The following is a 20,557-nucleotide window of genomic DNA, read 5'->3' on the forward strand; positions in this document are numbered from 1 at the left end:
CCACAAAATTACCCCATTTTGGAAAGTACACACCCCGGTGTATAGTCTTTGAGGCATAATGAGTCTTTTGAACGTATTTTTTTTTCACAAGTTTTTGGAAAACATGGAAAGAAAATGAAAACGCATTTTTTTTTACACAAAGTTGTCCATTTATAAGATATTTCTAACACATAGCATGTACATATCAAAAATGACACCCCAAAATACATGCTGCTAATCCTCCTGAGTATGGCGTTACCACATGTGTGAGACTTTTACACAGCCTGGCCACATACAGAAGCCCAACATACAGGGAGCACCATCAGGGACATACATTTCAAATCAAATTTGACTATGGATGAGAACTGGTGTGACACGAATGGGCACTGATGTGGTGCAGATGAGCACTGCTGTGGCGTGGATGAACACAGATGAGGCATAAATGAGCAAGAATGAGCCATTGATGGTCATGGATGAGCATGGATAAGCATGGAGGAGCATGGATGAGCCAGGGATGGATGAAGGATGGATGAACCAGGGATGAATGGAGCATGGATGAGCCAGGGATGGATGGAGCATGGATGAGCCAGTGATGGATGGAGCATGGATAGAGCACGGATGAGCCAGGGATGGATGGGGCACAGATGGAGCACGGATGAGCCAGGGATGGATAGAGCATGGATGAGACAGGGATGGATGGAGCACGGATGAGCATGGATGAGCTAGGGATGGATGGATCACGGATGAGCCCGGGATGGATGGATCACGGATGAGCCAGGGATGGATGGATCACGGATGAGCCAGGGATGGATGGAGCACGGATGAGCCAGGGATGGATGGAGCATGGATGAGCACATATGGAACATAGAAGGGCACATATAGAGCAAGGATGGGCACATATAGAGCATGGATGGGTACATATAGGGCATGGATGGGCACATGGTGCCTGGATGGGTACATATAGGGCATGGATGGGCACATATGGAGCCTGGATGGGTACATACAGTATAGGGCATGGATGGGCACATATGGAGCCTGGATGGAGACAGATCAGCAGTGTGGGCACTCCAGAGACAGCCCACAGCGCTGCTGCACCCAGCCCCCTCCTCTCCTCACACACTGTACTGATCGGGGACGAGCTGCACCGGACATGCTCCAGTTTGTTGACAAGTGATCGCTCCGTCACTGGACAGAGCGATCACATGGTAAAGGGGCGCTGTCATTGGCCCTTTACCCCGTTCTGTGATGCGCCAGGTCTGGAGGACCCGACGGTCACGGACATTCCCGGGTGCGCGCCCCAGGCACGCCCTCCCAGAATAAGCTGACCACGCTGTAGCCATCTTTCGGCTATGGCCCAGTCGGCATGTGGTTAAGGAAAGAATTAGTGTTCCTAAGTTTGTAATTTTTTTTAATATTAGCTAGCCAATAAAAGGTATCGTTTTTCCAGTCTCAAAGTTTTGTCTTGGCCTGTATTTACAACAAACACGAATTTAGAATATTTCTGTGTTACAACTCTAAGTAAAAAAAGTATACACTACAGTTGGCATGGGTTAGAGTAGACAACATTAGCAATTAGAAAAAGAAAAATATGTGTACTGATGCAATTTATCTTTTACAATTTCTTGCCAATTAATTATTTAGGTGTTCTAATTCGCTGAATTACCCAGAGAACAAGCAGGAAGCTATCTCTGAATCTCCTGTCACTATAAATTTAAGTTTTACTCCTGATAACCTGTGCATAATAGTGGTGATATTACCTATACTGAGCCTCTATAAAGCGAGAAAAAGTTATACATATTAAAGAATTGACAAGAAGAGCTGCAAGACACTAAAGTGGAACCTGCCAAAAGCACTGGAAAGTCTACCAAACATACAATATCTCAATTGGAAGCTGTCAAACATGCAACAAACTGCCTAGGAAGCTGCAAAACATGCAAGGCAACATTGTAGAGCCTTCCAAACCTTCCAAACTGGGGAGTTGCCAAACATGTCATGCACCAACAGGAAGCCACTAAACATACATGGCACCACTGGGCAACTGACAACCATGAAATGCACCATTTGTGATGCCACATATGCAAGAAACTACTGGGGAGATGGAAAGAATGCAAGGCACCACTGGAAAGCCTTCCAAAATGCAAGCTAACATTAGGAGCACTGCCAAATATGTAAGTTACCACCAGAGAGATTGAACAAATGTAGGACACCTCTGAAAAGTTGACAAAAATGCAAGGCACCAAAAAAAAAAAACATACAAGGCACCATTGGAAAGAATGACTAACCTGCAACACTGTTGAGTTGCCAAACCTGCATGACAAAACACAAAAGTGCCAATGGGGAGCTGACAACCACGCAAGATGCCGCAAAAGAGGCCTTCTAAAAAATCACTAGGAACTTAAGTGACATCAAGGGTATTGGCATCATCCAAACTAAATCTCAGTTTGTGCAATTTAGTTCACTAATTTTCACTAATTGCTAAATATATCATTTTTATTCTTCAGAATTTAAGAAAGTGCAATCACTTTTTAATTCAGGTAGAATTAATGTTGCAAGTGTATTGGGGAATAAAAAAATAATAACCAAATGTTTGTGTTTTAAACTTGGAGGTCATCCACCCTATACAACCAACTCCGTCTACCAAGCACCACCTTGCAGGCACATCGAGCAAAGTCCAGCTGGGAGGGTGACGTGGGGGGGATGGAGGACGAGGAGTGGGAGGAGATATTGGGTTCATGTAAAAAAGTGTCCCCCAAACTTTCAGACCGTCTCACACAGCTCTACATCCTTCATAGATCTTACCTCACTCCTTCCCGACTAAGCAGGTACAGGCCGGATACCACCCCAACATGCCCCAGATGTGACAGTACAGACAGCACCTTCTACCACTTGATCTGGACTTGTCCACCCATCCAACAATACTGGTCACAAATAGTCAGATTTCTTCATGACCACATGGGCTCTCCCCTGACACTGTGCCCACGCCAGTGCCTGCTTGGCCTTCTCCCTATCCCCGAGGAACAGAAATATTTATCCACTTTTCTCCATGAAACACTTTTTATAGCCAGAATGTTAATAGCTCGCCTTTGGCTCAGGGCCACATCTCCTACCACTCAACAATGGAAGAGGGCGGTCAATCTCACCCTTCCGTATAAAAAAGTTCTTTATTTACATCGCGGGTGTCCGGGCAAATTCCATAAGATATGGGACAGATGGATTGATGACTCCTCCACTTGTTCTGATTGAGCCTGAATGTATCCTAGTCAACTCAACCAGTATACTCACTATGTGGTAATGCTGCCGGGGCCTGTTGGGCAGGCGGGAGGCCGGGACTTGTATACATCAAGCAGTATTTATATGTCTTAATGTTAACGCAACATGCCATATGGATATAAGGGATAGGAAAATTTGTTTTAATTTTTTTCTCCCCTTTTTTTTTTTTTTTTTTTTTCTTTCTTATTTTATTTTTTTCTCTGCAATTGTTTACCTCTGTTTAAATGTTAGATGCCGATAGCATCCCCAAATTCATTTTTCCCTGTACGCAACCTCCTGTATAACTGTTTATGCTCAATAAACTTTGCTTTTGACTAAAAAAAAAAACTTGGAGGTCATTCTACTCTGAGCCCAGTTGTGTAACCGCCGGCAGCAATAATTGGTAAGCATATGCAATCCAAACATTGTGACATCAAATGCCAGCAAATGCTCCACATAAAAGTTTTATTCACAATGCAACAGAGATTCATCAGGAATTCTTAATAGGCTTACGCATTTCGTACCATATTGCTTGTAATAGAGTTTTTAAGTGTACTCTCAACAACCCAGTTACTAGTGGTAAAAAAGATGTACACTGGGCTGAATCTCTCCAAGTGAACCACAATAAGATTATTGCACAAGATACATTGTGACTGTATGTAGGTACACTCTCCTTTCCCATTTGAAGAGAAACCATGTAGGGTATAAATCATCCGTGTGCATTAAAGAAGTATTAAACTTAAAGCCAAAAATGTAATATATTCCAGCTTACCAATCATTAGATGTGGTGGTTGCATCAGTTTTCTTTTTTTTTTTAACTTTTTTCCCTTTGTTTTCACATTGTGATTTGGCCAGTATACCATATCCTGTATTAGAGTGCGTACACGCTGGATTAAGGAACACAGGGGCACAGCAGACAGCAGCATTGTTATTCTTGTACTAGCAGGTTTAGATACACTAACAAATTGAAGCCAAACGCCAGCTTACACTGCAGTTACACAATCAACGCAACAGTTTTTTTCCTTTTGAGATAAAGGTTTTACATCAATAAAAGCTGGTCATTTTGAGCACTCCTGTCAGTGGTAAATGGTTTACATCAAGGCTCTTAACTAATACAGTTGCAGGACTGTGTGTTCTGTTGAAAGGCAACAGACTTACTGGCCAGATGACCAGATGAACATAAAGAATAGAAAGCCTAAAAATGAAACTGAATGCAGCCGTTACATCTAAGAATTGATAAGCTGCAATATAATAAATGTTTGCTTTTGGGTTTAATACCACTTTAAGGTTCAATTACCGGAATAGCAAGCACACAAGCAGCCATGAGGCATTTGCACTTCAGCAAACTCAGGAGGATAAAATCTTCATAACACCTTCATGAATTAATCCTCTCTACATCCTCTCAAATCCCAAAATGTCACAAGAATTGCAGTAGCAGAATCAAACAGATGCCATTGGCATGCTGAAATGAATATTTCTAAGTGCATGGCTTGCATGCTGCTTATGGCACCTCATATCTGCCATGCGCAGAATTCACCTCCATAACATTTCCAATAACTTTCTCCCAAGAGACAACTGTAGACAGTTACAAGAAAAATAGTGTAATTTTGGGGGTTTCGCTTAATCATAAAGTGTAATTTCAACAGCCCAGGTTCCAGTAGTTGAAAAATTGTGACTTAATATACACTATAATACCAAAAGTTTTGGGTCGCCTGCCTTTACACGCACATGAACTTTAATGGCATCCCAGTCTTAGTCTGTAGGGTTCAATATTGAGTTGGCCCACCCTTTGCATCTATAACAGCTTCAGCTCTTCTGGGAAGGCTGTCCACAAGGTTTAGGAGTGTGTCTATGGGAATGTTTGACCATTCTTCCAGAAGCGCATTTGTGAGTTAAGGCACTGATATGGACAAGAAGGCCTGGCTCACAGTCTCCACTCATCCCAAAGGTGTTCTATCAGGTTGAGGTCAGAACTCTGTGCAGGCTAGTCAAGTTCATCCACCCCAAACTCACTCATCCATGTCTTTATGGACCTTGTTTGTGCACTGGTGCGCAGCCATGTTGGAACAGGAAGGGGCCATCCCCAAACTGTTCCCACAAAGTTGGGAGCATGAAATTGTCCAAAATGTCTTGGTATGCTGACGCCTTAAGAGTTCCCTTCACTGGAACTAAGGGGCCAAGCCCAACTCATCAAAAAAACAACCCCACATCATAATCCCCCCTCCACCAATGATTTAGACCAGTGCACAAAGCAAGGTCCATAAAGACATGGATGAGCGAGTTTGAGGTGGAGGAACTTGACTGGTCTGTAAAGAGTCCTGACCTCAACCCGATAGAACACCTTTGGGATGAATTAGAGCAGAGACTGCGAGCCATTAAAATTTATGTCCGTGTAAAAGCAGGCATCCCAATACTTTTGTTAATATAGTGTATCTATGAATTCATAGCGCTTGCACTTCATATTTTAGGGAGTGTTTAAAAAAAAAAAAAACATTGTATTTGTATGTGGGATTAGATTCCTTGTTAGATGCTTCTCCCTTCTTAAGTGCTATTAAATTTACATGATTCTAAAATGCCGCAGCATGTCATCAGGGCCAATTAATGTCTCTGTGTAGCTGAGGACTGCGCCCATTTTCTGAGTAAATCTGTTTTGGAGCTCGGGAGGAGCAACCTATACTAGCAAAGTATTAGCTTTACGTTCTGCTTGTCTCTCTTCCTCATTCCCGGGGAGTCATCTCAAGCCTGCAGCTAAACATGAAAAAACGATGTCCCAGCCAATACTGAAAAACAACCTTCTCAACTGTATAAACAAGCCAAACAGCTTACAGACTTTTCCAGGTGTCTAGACAAGGAGTTGAGGAGCTGATAATACAGCACATCAACATCATTCTTAGGTCAGGGATGTGTGTCCAGGATTGTCAGGATCAGCTGTACAAAAGAGGAACATCATTTACCCTGCGGAGTAGAGTGCCTGCTATTCTTTGGCTTGCAAGCTAACAGCTTGATGACAAAGATGGCAGAAAGACTTCCTGCAGCTATTAAGACTTCAAGATGAATTGGCTTGTGCTACCGTCAACAGCTTAGCCATCCACTTACAATAGTGTTCATTGTCACCGATGTCACTGCTTGAGCAAATTAGTCTATAGGAATGTGTATTTATTAAACAATAACTAAGTTAATGTCAATTTATTTTGTCAAAAGTTTTAAAATTCTAGTTTTGGATTCCCAAATGTTATTTCCATAACATTAACCAACCCTAACATGTAGGAAATTAAATGATCCGTAGACCTAATTTACAAATTTATGAAAAATACCATAATGTTATCTATTTATAAGTAAATCACAGTCTTTTACCAATCATACATTTCCTGGCCTTACACGTTTTAAAATCATATTTCTACAAAGCTATCTTCATGTTAACGTTCTTGAATTAACTATGTATGATTTCGAAATGTACTATTACAATGATTTAAAAGAGAAATAAACATTGATATATATATACACAATTTTAAGCGTGCCTTTTTTTTTTAATTATAACTTTGAAAAATGTTTACATTTCTCTTAATGAGAATTAAAAATTAGACAATGGTTTATTGTATTTGTCTGAAAGCGAGCTCTGTTGTTCCACCTAAAAAAAAATATACCTACGTGATCATGAAATTATTCATATTTCCTTACCCATATTTTAATATCCTCTTCAAAAAAAGCCTAGACAATAAAAATCTATTAAATAAATTATGATGCAATATTTAATTTCCATGTATAAGTATACACATGAACCTGGTGGAGCTTGCAATCAGCTGACCAAAAAAAAAAATGTTTTTGAAGAGAATGCATGTGTCTGCTCAGCCTAGCACTGTGAGCGCATTTGCTTATATATTTATAAAGCATTAAATGTGGCAGGTGTCTCTTTCTGGTGATTGTGTTTTACATTTCAATGATCGATCCCCCTGCAGTGAATGTCACAATTGCTTCTTTACAAATATACCCCTGACTGTCACATTCACTTCTTTATGAAAGTACTTCTGAATTAATTGTTGGCCATCACTGGCTTTCATTTCTTTGATTGATTTATAGTAAGGATATGGCATATAAATGTTTTTAACTCTGTGAGAATGAAAAGTTGTTAATACTCACACGTGAGCACTATGAAAATGCCTGCTGAGCTGAAATCTGAGGAAGTAATAGCAGATGTTCAAATTAAAGTAAAAAAGGGTTTTACTGCTTCATACTCCTATTTAATATGATTTAAAAATATATATATATATTTAATGCTTAATACTCACATTAAACAATATCGCTAACTCTTCATTTTTATTAAAAAATTGCATCTTATATAAAATTATAAACTATATTGTACATATATAAAATAGGTGAAATACATACATACATATATATATATATATATATATATATATATATATATATATATATATATATATATACACACACACACACACATACTGCACAACAGTGCTACAGTAGTTACTGTATGGCAATAGGATATTTCAGTAACAGCAATAATCAAAGGTATGGAAGCCAATAGTATATATCAGTCACAATCTGAATGTGTGTGCATTTTAACAAAACTTTACATTATTATAAGGATGCATTATTTTACGCACAAGAATTACACTACAACACCACGTACACATTTCCCATAGTCCATATTTTCCTGTTTCTCAGGACACTGTTGTGTCTTCAGCCACACAGGGGTCTTTAAACTGTTGCAGTTCAGACATCAAGTAACTCATTGACTAAACTGAGCTCATCCTGCCACTGATAGTAAGGACGGGAGTGTTTAGTAACCCTTGTCAGCAACATATTTACTTGCTACTGGATCCAATTACTGTACAAGTTCAGAGGATTCTCTGCAATGTACCCTGGGATGCCCAATTAACAAGTATTCAAGCGAGAAAGATTTAACTCTGAATCATTTCCATTGCAAAACATTTTTACAATAGGGACATATTTTAAGGAAAATCAATAACAAAAATTTTGTGACCGAATAACTTATTTTACCATAGTTTACAATAAAATGTTATATCAAATACAATATATACAATAAAAGAAAGTACAGTATGTACAGTAAAAACACAGCATGAAATGGTATGTACAAAGAAGGAAATATGTTAAAAATCTTTTTTTTTTTACCTAATTCCTTATTGTATTGTAGTTCCTTATTTAGGTTACCTAACAAAAATTACCTGCATTTGAATATGTTTATATCCTCATAGTTATAAATATAACTGTTAATAAGTCAATTATTTAACTTGCTGTTGTTGTGGCAATAACTAGCCTAAATACTTTGCCGTAATTTAGAATAGTTTCCACCATAATTACATAATTTTATATAATTATGTTAAACATAATTTTATTTAAACATCATCATTTCAAATTGTTTGCGTGAACAATGGCAGTTACACTCACAAGGATGTGTTCTCAACTCTGGTGTAGCTGGGTAGGGGTATTCATTTCTCATATGTGTATATCGTTTTTATTTTTAGTACAGTATGTCAGGCAGGTTGTTGGCCCACTTGGCCTAACACCCTAGCAAATGAACCACATAAACTTCTGATGCATTCAGTCAATGGCCTCTGTGTCAAAGTGTGGACTTATTTCCATGGCGTTAGGTCAGGTTCTACCTAAACTGACCTCTTTATTTAGGTAATACCGTTATTGAAAGCCTTGATGTGATGCCATTGTATTGAAAAAGATCCTTTAGATGTTTACCTATAACACTTGAAATAACTTTTAAGTCTTTTGACCAAAGATAAGAGACAATGAGCATGGATTTTACACAAATGCTTTAAAGGTAATAAAATAAACATCAAAGGTAGATCAAGAGATATGTCCTATCCCTTGCAGTTTGCAACAAAGGCAGGAAGCACAGGAAACCTACCCCAAGCATAGACTTAGAGTTATAATTTACATGTCTCAAAGTAGAGCTCACCCTGTACTAAACAGCATGAAAACGATTTGAGCTACTTAACCCACCCAAACTCTAGTAACACAAATACTACCAATCCAAAAGTTTAAAGATACTTAAATAATTGTCGTTCTGCATAACTAGGCTTACTGACTGGTAACGTGAGCTAAATAAAGGTCAGTTACTGATGGAAACCAGACAATAATCATCAAATCTGACTACGATCAGAATGTGAATTCTTGTGCATTGCTATGGGTTACCAAATAACAGGTAATTCACAGACTGCATAGTAGATAACCTATAGATTCTTGTTGCCCAGCCATATATAAGCTAGCCAATAATCATAATATCTCACTACAATAAGTAATACCCCCCCCCCCCCCCGTTTTACGTACCTGAACCCTTTTTTTAATATTGATTGCTATAGGTTTCTGCACTGTGCAGATTATTGCTGCCCAACCTTATAGAAACCAGCTAATAATCATTATAGAGTATCTCAATACAATAAAGTGAATTATTATTGGTTGCTATTACTTACTGCTCTGCACAGATTCTTTCTGCCTCACCTTTTATAAACCACCCAATAATGATCGTATCTAACTATAAAAATGTGAATTCTTGTTGATCGCTATCTGTTAATACAGCGTGCAGATTCTTGCTGCCCAACCTTATACAAATAAAGGCTTTAGTGTATGTCTATGCATTATAAACAACACTGAACAATTATATTTATAACAAGCAAGGACAAAATATCTAAAGACAAAAACCCAGATCAGCAAAGTAATTCTGCTCATTATACTAGCTTTCCCAACCAGGGTTCCATGGACCCCTAGGGTTCCTCCAGAGGTTGCCAGGGGTTCCTTGTGCAATGAGAAACTTTTTGCTCTTAGACCAGTAATCACTGACATCACTTTTTAGTTATTTGTAAAGTGAAATCCTCCCAATGACTGACCATCACACCAATGTACAGTGAGCTGTAGATATAGTAATTATTGTCAAGGGGTTTCCTGAGCCCAGAAAGTTATTTCAAGGGGTCTTCCATGTTGAAAAGGGTATAGAAATGCTACATCATCTACATTATACCATGTGCACTCCTTAACTGAGCCTGATCTTCCTCCAGTACTGTGCACGGGAGCCTCGGCTCTTCTGAGTCTTTCCCTCCTCATTGGCTGAGACAGCAATGTCAATCACAGCCAGTGAGCCAATAAGGAAAGAGTGAGGACAGGGCCGAGCCACGCTCTGCACTTTTTGGCTGACTTGAGATAGTAAAGTGATTGTAAAGGCTCAAGTTTTTTTTACCTTCATGCATTCAATGTATGGTTGGAGGATGGGGACATGGTGATTGGGGGGGGGGGTGATTGACAGGTAACAATTAAGCTTCCAGGAGTGATTTTTTTTGGGGGGGTTAGAGGATAGGTGCTAGGGGGTGCTTTGTTTTGTGTCAGAGAGGACTTGTACTAGAAGTAGAAGGAGGGGTCAGATTTGAAGTTTGACCCCCTCCCCCCAACACAATTCCTCTAACCTCCTAAAGCACCCCCTAGCACATATCCTCTACCCTCCCAAATCAAACATACCATCCAGGCTCCATCCACCCCCCCATCCCATCCCGGCTCCATCCACCCCCTTCCCGGCTCCATCCACCCACCCCCCCGATCCCATCCCGCTCCATCCACCCCCCAATCCCATCCCAGCTCCATCCACCCAACCCCCGATCCCATCCCGCTCCATCCACCCCCCCAATCCCATCTTGGCTCCATCCATCTCCCCTGATCCCATTCCAGCTCCATCCATCCCCCGATACCATCCATCCACCCCACCAATCCCATCCTGGCTCCATCCACCCCCTGATCCCATCCCAGGTCTATCCACCCCCCTTATCCCATCCAAAATCCATCCACCCCCCTGATCCCATCCCAAATCTATCCACCCCCCTGATCCCATGCCAAATCCATCTATTCCTCTCGATCCCATCAATCCCATCCGGGCTCCATCTACCACCCACGATCCCATCCTGGCTCTATCCATCCCTTGATTCCATTCTGGCTCCATCCATTCCCTTGATCTCATTCCAGCTCTATCCACCACCACGATCCCATCCCATGACACCATGTTTTACCGCACCAGGTGACACCAACCCTAGTGATGCTACTGGACTGCACTCCTGTGAGCCACAGGAGAAATTAACTTTTCTTCTCCTTTAATATCACTTTAAAGATGGAAGCTTTTAGGATAACTCAGATCCCTTCATCAGGCATTATACTATACGTGTATACAAATACTGAAAAAGTTATCAGAGTTTTCCCAAAAGCTTAAATTTTTAATACCTCAAGGTAGACAATAAAGCGGATCACCTAATGCCCCATTCCGGCTAAAACTCACCCATCTACTAGGCTATTTTCCCCTTACCTTGTGAAATCAGATATACTCTCCTTAGTCTCTCTTCTAGGTATCTCACCATCACTGGTCCTGGTTGTGTGGGACTGAAAAGCCAGTAATGCTAATGGAGCTATTGTCCCCTGTGATGAAGTTGTTCTCTTCTGGTGAGGACCCTGCTGCTTGACCTCCAATAAGGAATTGTCCTTGTCATGCAGGTGCTGACTTGGACACCTGAAGAAGGAGCCAAGCATGAAGTAAACAGAAGAGGAGAACAGTCAGGGCTAGGCAGAAGAGGGCATGTAGGTAAGGATTTTTTTCTTTTTTTTGATCCAGTGATCAGGATTAAAAACTGATCCTGGAGTGTGGCTAAACTTAAAACTTTCTGATACTGATTAGAACTAGGCATGAATGGTTGAATAGGATGACTTTAGCTTACCTCCCAACTTTTTGAGATGCGAATGAGGGACACCTATTAGAAAAGTATATGGTACGTGCTGACGTCACCACACTGTGTACTAGGAGGACGGGCTTCTGTTGTTTGCCGGTCGGCTTTGTTTTTACATGCAACTTTTAAACATACCAAATGTAAGTGCAATACTTTGTTATATATTAAATCAATTAGACTGTATTACATTATGTTTAGTCTTTTTTTCTGGGCCAAATGCTGAGTGTAACGGTCACAGACTCCATAAACAGTGCCAGGGCTTGGGAGATCTACAGCCATTCATCCTGTGATACTCGACCAGAGATTGTCTGTGCAGGCTAAAGGCTTTGGCTGGGCTATAGCCACATGCCTTTTTTGCTTGCCATCCGGTAAGCAGGTTTTTCTTAAGGTGGCGAGGCACTTTTTGGTTGGAATCACTGTGGTGCCACTGGGAAGAGGATTTTCTGCATCCTATATGTTGATCAATAACATGCTGTTCTAAAGAATTTTCCTGCAATATTTGGGACTATTTAGCACAGCTTCTCTCATTTTCTATCTATTATTGTGTGTATCTCACTTCAAGCTGCTGCTTTGTTTAAATTATTCATTAATGCTGGTACACTAGCGCGGTTTCTTGCCTAATACTATTAGAAAAGTATGCAGGCTTATGACCAGTGGCGGCCCGTCCATAGAGGGTGCATGGGCGCCGCCCCCCCATCCATGCGTCCGGCCCCCTGATCTAAATATCAGGCCGCCAGACTATGGATTTCAATGCAGGGTGAGTGTTTTTTTGAAGCACGTGATTAGAGACAGAGGCTCTAATAGGCTTCAAAAAAAGGGTGGGCTTGGAGCACAGAGCACTGTGCTCCGAGCACACCCAGTTGGGTGACGATAGCGAATGAATTTTCACTATTTTCACACTAAAAATTCCACCCCGCCAATCAGGATGCAGGTCGTGAGACCTATTTCCCAATTGGCCAAAGCGCCAGGTGATCCTATTTGATAAAATAAACATATATACAACACTTACAGTGATCAGAAAAATGCAGAAACTCTACCAATGTGCTTAAGTGCTCTAGACAAATAAAGTGCTATAGTGCTCCAAATATGGTATGTGCAACACTCGCAATAAACAATAAAAATACATAAAAAAACACGCAGTCTCTTGCAGTGTGCTTGGGTGCTCCAAGCGGATAAAGTGTAATAGTGCTCAAATGGATTCAAATGGTGCTCAAGAGACTGCGTGTTTTTTTAATGTATTTTTATTGTTTATTGTGAGTGTTGCACACACCATATTTGGAGCACTATAGCACTTTATTTGTCTAGAGCACTTTAGCACATTGGTAGAGTTTGTGCATTTTTCTGATCACTGTAAGCACTGTATATATATTTATTTGATTATTGAGGTTGTGGACAGCTGCTGCAGGTTTAGTTAAAGGGGTTGTAAAGGTTTGTGTTTTTCACCTTAATGCATCCTATGCATTAAGGTGAAAAAACCTGTCAGTGACTGGCCTCCCAGCCCGCCCACCCCCGTTTTACTTACCTGAACCCTCAAACTTGTCCCACAGGGAGGCGCTCTCCCTCTGCCCGGGGTTCTTGGCTGTTGATTGGATAGATTAATAGCAGTGCAGCCATTGGCTGCCGCTGCTGTCAATAAAATCCAATGACGCGGGCGCCGGGGAGCGGGGCCGAGTCCTGCATTAGGCCTATATGGACGCCGAATGCTGGATTTGGGTGCGCGCCCGCAAGGTAACCCCCTGGGAGAGCGCTTCTCCCATGGGGTTATCTGATGTGGAGAGGAGCTGAGAGAGCCACCGAGAAGACCAGGTTTGGGGCCACTCTTTGCAAAACGAGCTGCACAGTGGAGGTAAGTATAACATGTTTGTTATTTAAAAAAAAAAAACAAAAAAAACGAACCTTTAGTATCACATTCTTTTCTCACTGTTATAATCATTACGTAGCATGAGTATTTAAGGTTTATTAGGAACTGATTTAATGCCTAGCGCTTAGACGGAAGAGAGAGGAGCCACGCGGCGGAGAAAGCTGCTGGAGGAGCGGATACTGGAGCTGCTTCCCGCACCCCGCCGCATGCACCGCAGGCAGACCATGCTGGAGGACACTACTGCCTGCCACCTAGATCGGGTAAGTGCCGTACCGGCCGGGGGTGGGGTGGTTGTTTGCAGCCCCCCAAAAGAAAAACCCACCAGCCGCCACTGCTTATGACACACCTCCTGAAACCCTTAAAAGATAATTATGCCAATAAAAAAAAAGATTGGTTAAACCAACAAGTGATTTATTTATCACTGCTATTCCTTTATACTGACTTTTGGAATTTACAAATGCAGTAATTTAGAAATAGGATGACATTGTTAGCACTGGATAGCAGGATAAATAGTGGATTTTATATAGAACTGGTGGTGCTGAGTGCTTTCATACATATGCACTATAGCTGGTGACTGGAACATTCCTCCCTTCTACTTTGGACTTACTATTGGTTGCCATTTTTAGCGCCACATTTTTTAGACTTTGGACTTTAGTGTTTGGTTATCAACAAACTATGCCGGCTGCTTTTACTTATTTGATTTGTATAGAATAGTGCAGATATTGACATTATTTTATACTTCTATAGAACTATATAGATCAGACCAAAATGAAGGACAAAGGAGGAGGAAAGAGGGACATTGCTCCAAATCAGGGACAGTCCTTGGAAATCAGGGACAGTCCTTGTAAATCAGGGACATTTGGGGTCTATGCTAGGCAATGTTTCATGTGAGAAGTAACCATTGTGATTGTATGACAGAGGTGGCTTGTTGCAGTTCCTAGAGATCCATGTGTGCACAGTGCTGTGTGTTCTCTGATTCTCTGGTACACCTCTGCCACCTACAAGTCACTGAGCTCCCTACACCTGGAGACACCTGCTGAGAAAGGGGCGGGGATTCCCCATGACAGCCAGACAAATCTGTCAGGACAATTAGACTTACTCATAATCCTAATTACAATTAAAGTGCTTTCGTTCGGCCCGCCCCCCTCCTTGTAAGCGAAGCCTGTGATTCGCGGGAGATAATGTAGGTGAGCGCCGTGGCCACGCCCACCCGTGTATTATAACAGGCGAGGCAGCATGGACAGGGAGAGCCAGTTAACAATAATAATAACATCATCGCGGAGTGGAGGGAGCTGCCCATCCCTTTGACAAGCCACCGGTGTGGCGCTGTGATCAGACCCCGATGTGACAGAGCCAGGTAGATCTGACAACCTGTACACAAGAGCCATGAACGTGGACGGCTTCCCCCGATCTGCCTATCAGGATCAGGACACCAGCGCGCCCTCTCCTCTCTCCAGCCGAGGAGATGAGCTGGGATCGGACGGAGACTTAGGAGCTAACAGTCCTATAGCAGTCTTGTGTCCCCGGGACTCCGAGATGGATACCGACACCGGGAGCCTAGGAGGTGACGAGGAGGAGGAGGAGGTGAGGCCAGGCTTACAGAGGGACGAGGAGGGCACAGATGGGGCTGTAGATTGCAGATCGCAATCAGCTGAAGGTGGCAAAGCCAAGACTTACACCCGGCGCCCCAAACCACCTTACTCCTACATCGCCCTCATAGCCATGGCCATCAGAGACTCTGCCACCGGCCGACTCACCCTTGCTGAGATCAATGACTACCTGATGAAGAAGTTCCCTTTCTTCAGAGGCCAGTACACCGGCTGGAGGAACTCGGTCAGACACAACCTGTCCCTCAATGACTGCTTTGTCAAAGTCCTCCGAGACCCATCTCGACCATGGGGAAAAGACAACTACTGGATGCTGAATCCTAACAGCGAATACACCTTCGCAGATGGGGTGTTCAGGCGCAGAAGGAAGAGGCTCAACAGGACCACCAAGTGCCTTAAAGACCAGGAGCTCCAAGGGCTTCCTGAGCATCATCAGCACCACTCGTTAAGTCCAGCAGCAGCAAGCCAAGGACAAGTGGCATCATCTGGCATGCTGGTCCTACCACCTTCCTCACCATCCTCCTCTGTCCATCCATCCTCCAGCAACAACCGGTCCACTAAGGACACCAGTTCAGGGACTAAATTCTCCAGTTCATTCGCTATTGACACCATCTTAAGTAATCCCTTCCAAAAACGGGAGACATCAGAGATGGACAAGTCTACAGGTGGGAAACTGATGTGGCCAACAGGTGCATTGCTCCATTCTCCTGCTTCAGTTCCTTCTTACCCACTCCTATCCTACTCTCCGTCATCTGCACTGCCTCACCCATCAGCCTTGTTCCCCTTTAGCCATCTAAGCAGTAGCTCATCCTTGCACTTACAACTCTATAGGTATTGTATGCCTGAAGCTCTGTTGCTGCTAATGGATCCTAGAAGTGAAGGACATCAGTTGTCTGCAGAACCCAGAGAAGATCAGCAGCATAGCCGCCGTGCCCCACTTCACCCCCATCTCTTGGCACCCCCCAGTTCCTCTAAGACCTATTCAGAACACCTGGGGAACAATGAGATTCTGTGCACCATGCGCTCCCCTGGACCTTACCTTCCCTACCGGCCAGAGACATTGCTAGCCTGACAGCCATGAGGGGAATGGGCTAGGGAAGGTATGTTCAGCTTTAGTATCCCCATAACAGCTGTGGGTACTGATGTAGCTTCAACCTGTGGAGGCATCATTTATTTCCAAAGAGTCAACTACATGTTCCTCATGAAGTCACTTAATGGACTCCATTTGGGTAATGCAACTTGATACATTTCTGTTTTTTTAGTCTCAATATAATATAAAAAGAATGTGTGGCTTTATTTTATATGTGCCTTGCTATGGTTGACCTTCCCTAGTTCAGGGCTCTCTTTACAACTGGCAATAGGCTCAAAAGTTAACACTCCAGGATAAGCATCCTTATTTTTGAAAAAGTGAATTATTTTCAGAGTCCGATTTGAGAAATTAGTCACACGGGTAAAAATAAAGCTGCTTATCTTTGTAGTAAAGTTTTTGTGAATTGGTCCTAATATAAGGAATTTAAGGGTTGATTTACTAAAACTGGAGAGTGCAATATAGCCAATCAGCTACTAATTTCAGCATGTTTAATTAAGCTTTGACAATGAAACGCAGAAGCTGATTGGTTTTTATGCAGAGCTGCACCAGATGTTGCACTCTCCAGTAAATCAACCCCATAGACTCCTATGGCATATCAACTGTGTGATGAAACTGGAAGCCATAGGTCTAGAGCTCCAAATTCCTTAGTAATGTGATTGTAATTCTTCTTAATACGACCAGGGTCTATTTAATGGTCCAGACTGCTCTTAACAATTAATGTGGCTGTGCCACTGACACTGCACTGGTAAATGTGTTTAAAAGAGTTGAATAAGTGACCTTTTACTGCACTTTTGTTTTTTGTTTTTATAAATCAGATTTATAATAAATAATTGAAACGAGATGCTCTGACTGTCTCTTTAGAGATACATATATATATATATATTTTTTTTTGTAATGCATCGAGTTTTCATTCCAGAGTTCTCAATTACCTCGACTTGGGCCAGATGCCTGGCTGTGACTTTGTCTTTTTGTCTATGAACTGTATATGTTTCAAAAATGCCATTTCTGAAATGCCAAGTCGTTAGGTAATTATACCTGTTAGCATTATGCCAAAACAATGAGAGTGATTTCCAGGTCATTTCTGCTGTAATCACCACTGTGCCAAAAGTGACTTAAAACCAAATGTTTTTGTTCCTTAAATTATTTATAGTAAAATCATTAGAGACAAGTGATCACTAAGTAATTGTGATCCACTGATTAAACTGGAGACTTCAACGTGCGTTCCAATCGAGCTAAACCTAGATTTTTTTATTGTGTTGTGTAACAGTGTCATTCCAGGAAAGCCCAAACACTGCCAATTATTGAGCAGAAATTGTCTTTTTTTTTAAAATGTTTTATATGTATATTTTATTAAACTGAGGCATACAGCTTATTTTGAAATAAAAATGTTAAAAAATAAACAAATTCTTGTGTGTGACGTATTGAGTGATTCAGCAGTTTGCTTTGTGATGGTTGAAGGGAATTCCATAAAGCTCATAACATGAAAAGTATGTGATTTGCGTGAGAAATAATAAAGACAGTTTACAGTGACGGCTGAGAGGAGAAGATCTGGTTACGCTAGAAGGCTGCTCACCTTGTAGGTGGAGGGGGGAGGCTGGCCTGTCAGTTCACTCATCTTCACTCCTTCTTATCTCTACTCTAATGTAACCACAGATATGTGCTAGACTGAACACCCACATCACTGCCCTAATCATACACATACCTGCCTAGTGCAATCACAAAAACAGATGAGCACACTTGTCTGCACTTTTTGACAGCTGTAGGACAGAATAATCCATTTTATTTAGCTTCTGGACATTCCTAGAAGCACTTTCTCAACAGACTCTAAATACTTTCAGAAAAAAAAATATTTTCATTTGTGCTCATTTAGGATTATTAGTATTATTAGGAGCAGTAGTACTAGTAGCAGTGGGATTATTAGTAATGCCTACTACTATTATTATTGCTACTCCTAATATTTGACACAAGGATGAGCTGTCTGTCTTTCCTCCTGTGGACAAAAATCACAAAGTTCATATACCGTTGGCGGCCAGGGGTCTCCAAACTATGACTCTCCAGTTGTTCAGGAACTACAATTCCCATCATGCCTAGTCATGTCTGTGAATGTCAGAGTTTTACAATGCCTCATGGGATGTGTAGTTCCGCAACAGCTGGTGGGCTTTAGTTTGAAGATCCCTCTAATCTGTGAAATGGGGTGCAGCTTTATGGCAACGGCCTGGTACAACATAGATGCATGGAAAGGTGCAGGGCTTGGCATTAGCACAACTCTGGTATGTTAATGGGATGTCACACAACATATTATTGGTGCTTTGGCCAGCACTTCCAGTAAAGTCACTGGGGTTGATTTACTAAAAACTGGAGAGAGCAAAATGTGGTGCAGCTCTGCATAGAAACCAGTCAGCTTCCAGGTTTTATTCTAAAAGCTTAATTGAACAAGCTGAAGTTAGAAGCTGATTGGCTACCATGCACAACCCTATAGAAGCCAGATTCTCAGTGCTCCAGTTTTAGTAATACAACCTCACTGAAGTTGCCACAGAATTGAAGGACATTTTATTCCTCTGGCCATGTCTACAGAATGGTCACGTATTTAGGTTGGAATGCATTTTCATAAAAGTGTTTTCTCCCTTTTCTTTAACTTTAGTTCATGGATTAAAACGAATGCAATCTCTCCAAACCACCCTTGCACATTACAGTGAATCGCTGTCATGTGTTTTACGACCACTTTTTACTTACTTTTTCCTATTCCAGTTTTATATGCCTTATAGATTTGGGGGTGGGGGTGGGGGGGTGGGGGGTGATCTTTGTTTATGATAGAGAAGACAGGGAATATTCTAATACAGTATGTGAAAGATGATTTGAATGAAAGCCTAATTAAGCATTTTTTTTATTGCTTGACTTTATGTGCTGTTATAAAAATATAAAGGTGAATGCTCATTATTAGTTCCAAACTGATATTTGTATAGTAGAGTGCCATTGAACAACTGACTACTATGATTTCAGCTGTACTTCTTCAGTTCTCGGCCCAACTGGAACATTTTAATTTTTAATGGCACTATAAAGTCAAAGTAAACCTTTCCTTGGAGGAGTATGGCAGCTGCCACTGCTGATCTCCTTCTCTAAATGCAGTTCGCCTGGCTTTAGTCTGATGTTCTCATCTGTAGCCAGGCAGATAGCACTAGTGTGAAGTCAATATAGGCAACCTCCATGTATTCTTCGGGAAAGGTCTCCTTTAAATGACCTAACAGTTTCTAATGTGTCTTGGAAAAACTTGGTAGTGAGATGTCAACATCTGAGTTCTTAGGCATGCACATTTGTTGTAAAAAGTTCAAGGAATCCCATCCTTCCTGTTGGACTTACATTCATTTGATATTGTTGAGCATGGAACATCAGCAGAAGACCTGGACACTATGGCAGGGGGATCTGGCTGAGACTCACACTTTAAACCTATAGAAGGATTGACAGGGGGATCTGGCCTAGACTCATGCTTTAACCCTATAGAGGTATTTCACTGCACACATATGGGGGTTAAGCAATGCTTGGTCTGAGAGAAAAGTCCTGGGTCATACCTACTGTGACCAATAAGAGATCTCCCTATACCCTAACATAAATCCTTCTCTTACTTGCCTTTAAAACTGCAGATTGTCCTTGATGCGGATGACCTGCTTAACAATTTTGTGCAGTATTCTGGTAGATTACACATTATTTCAAAAGATAATATCCTGATTTGACATGTGTATTCATGTAATTATTAACTTAGAAATGTAGGTCCCTTTCACACTGGTGGAGTCTGCCATTGGATCTGAATGGTCAGCGGGGGATCTCTTCGCTAATCCCCGCTGAGCAGGCAGATAACAGGCCCATGTCTGCTCCCTTGATGCAGAGTGGGCACGGACACAGCCCACTGTCCTCTATGGGCTGTCGGATAGAAATGGACCAGGTGTCCGTTTCCATCCGAATGTCATTCCGTCTGCCGACAGGATCAGATCGGATGTCGGAGGTTGTCAACAGACACGTCAGTTTA

The 20,557-nt window shown here is 41.7% G+C and overlaps 1 protein-coding gene across 1 annotated transcript; it reads left to right on the forward strand.

Moving 5' to 3' along the window:
- Positions 1-15,044: 15,044 nt before the first annotated feature.
- Positions 15,045-17,940, forward strand: FOXQ1 (forkhead box Q1). The gene has a single exon (XM_073630962.1). It carries the CDS (start codon positions 15,226-15,228, stop codon positions 16,516-16,518), a length of 1,293 nt encoding a protein of 430 aa, XP_073487063.1. The 5' UTR covers positions 15,045-15,225; the 3' UTR covers positions 16,519-17,940.
- The last annotated feature ends 2,617 nt before the right edge of the window (positions 17,941-20,557 follow it).

Source organism: Aquarana catesbeiana, linkage group LG05 (genome assembly GCF_042186555.1).
Source record: "Aquarana catesbeiana isolate 2022-GZ linkage group LG05, ASM4218655v1, whole genome shotgun sequence".
In the NCBI taxonomy this organism is placed as follows: Eukaryota; Metazoa; Chordata; class Amphibia; order Anura; family Ranidae; genus Aquarana; species Aquarana catesbeiana.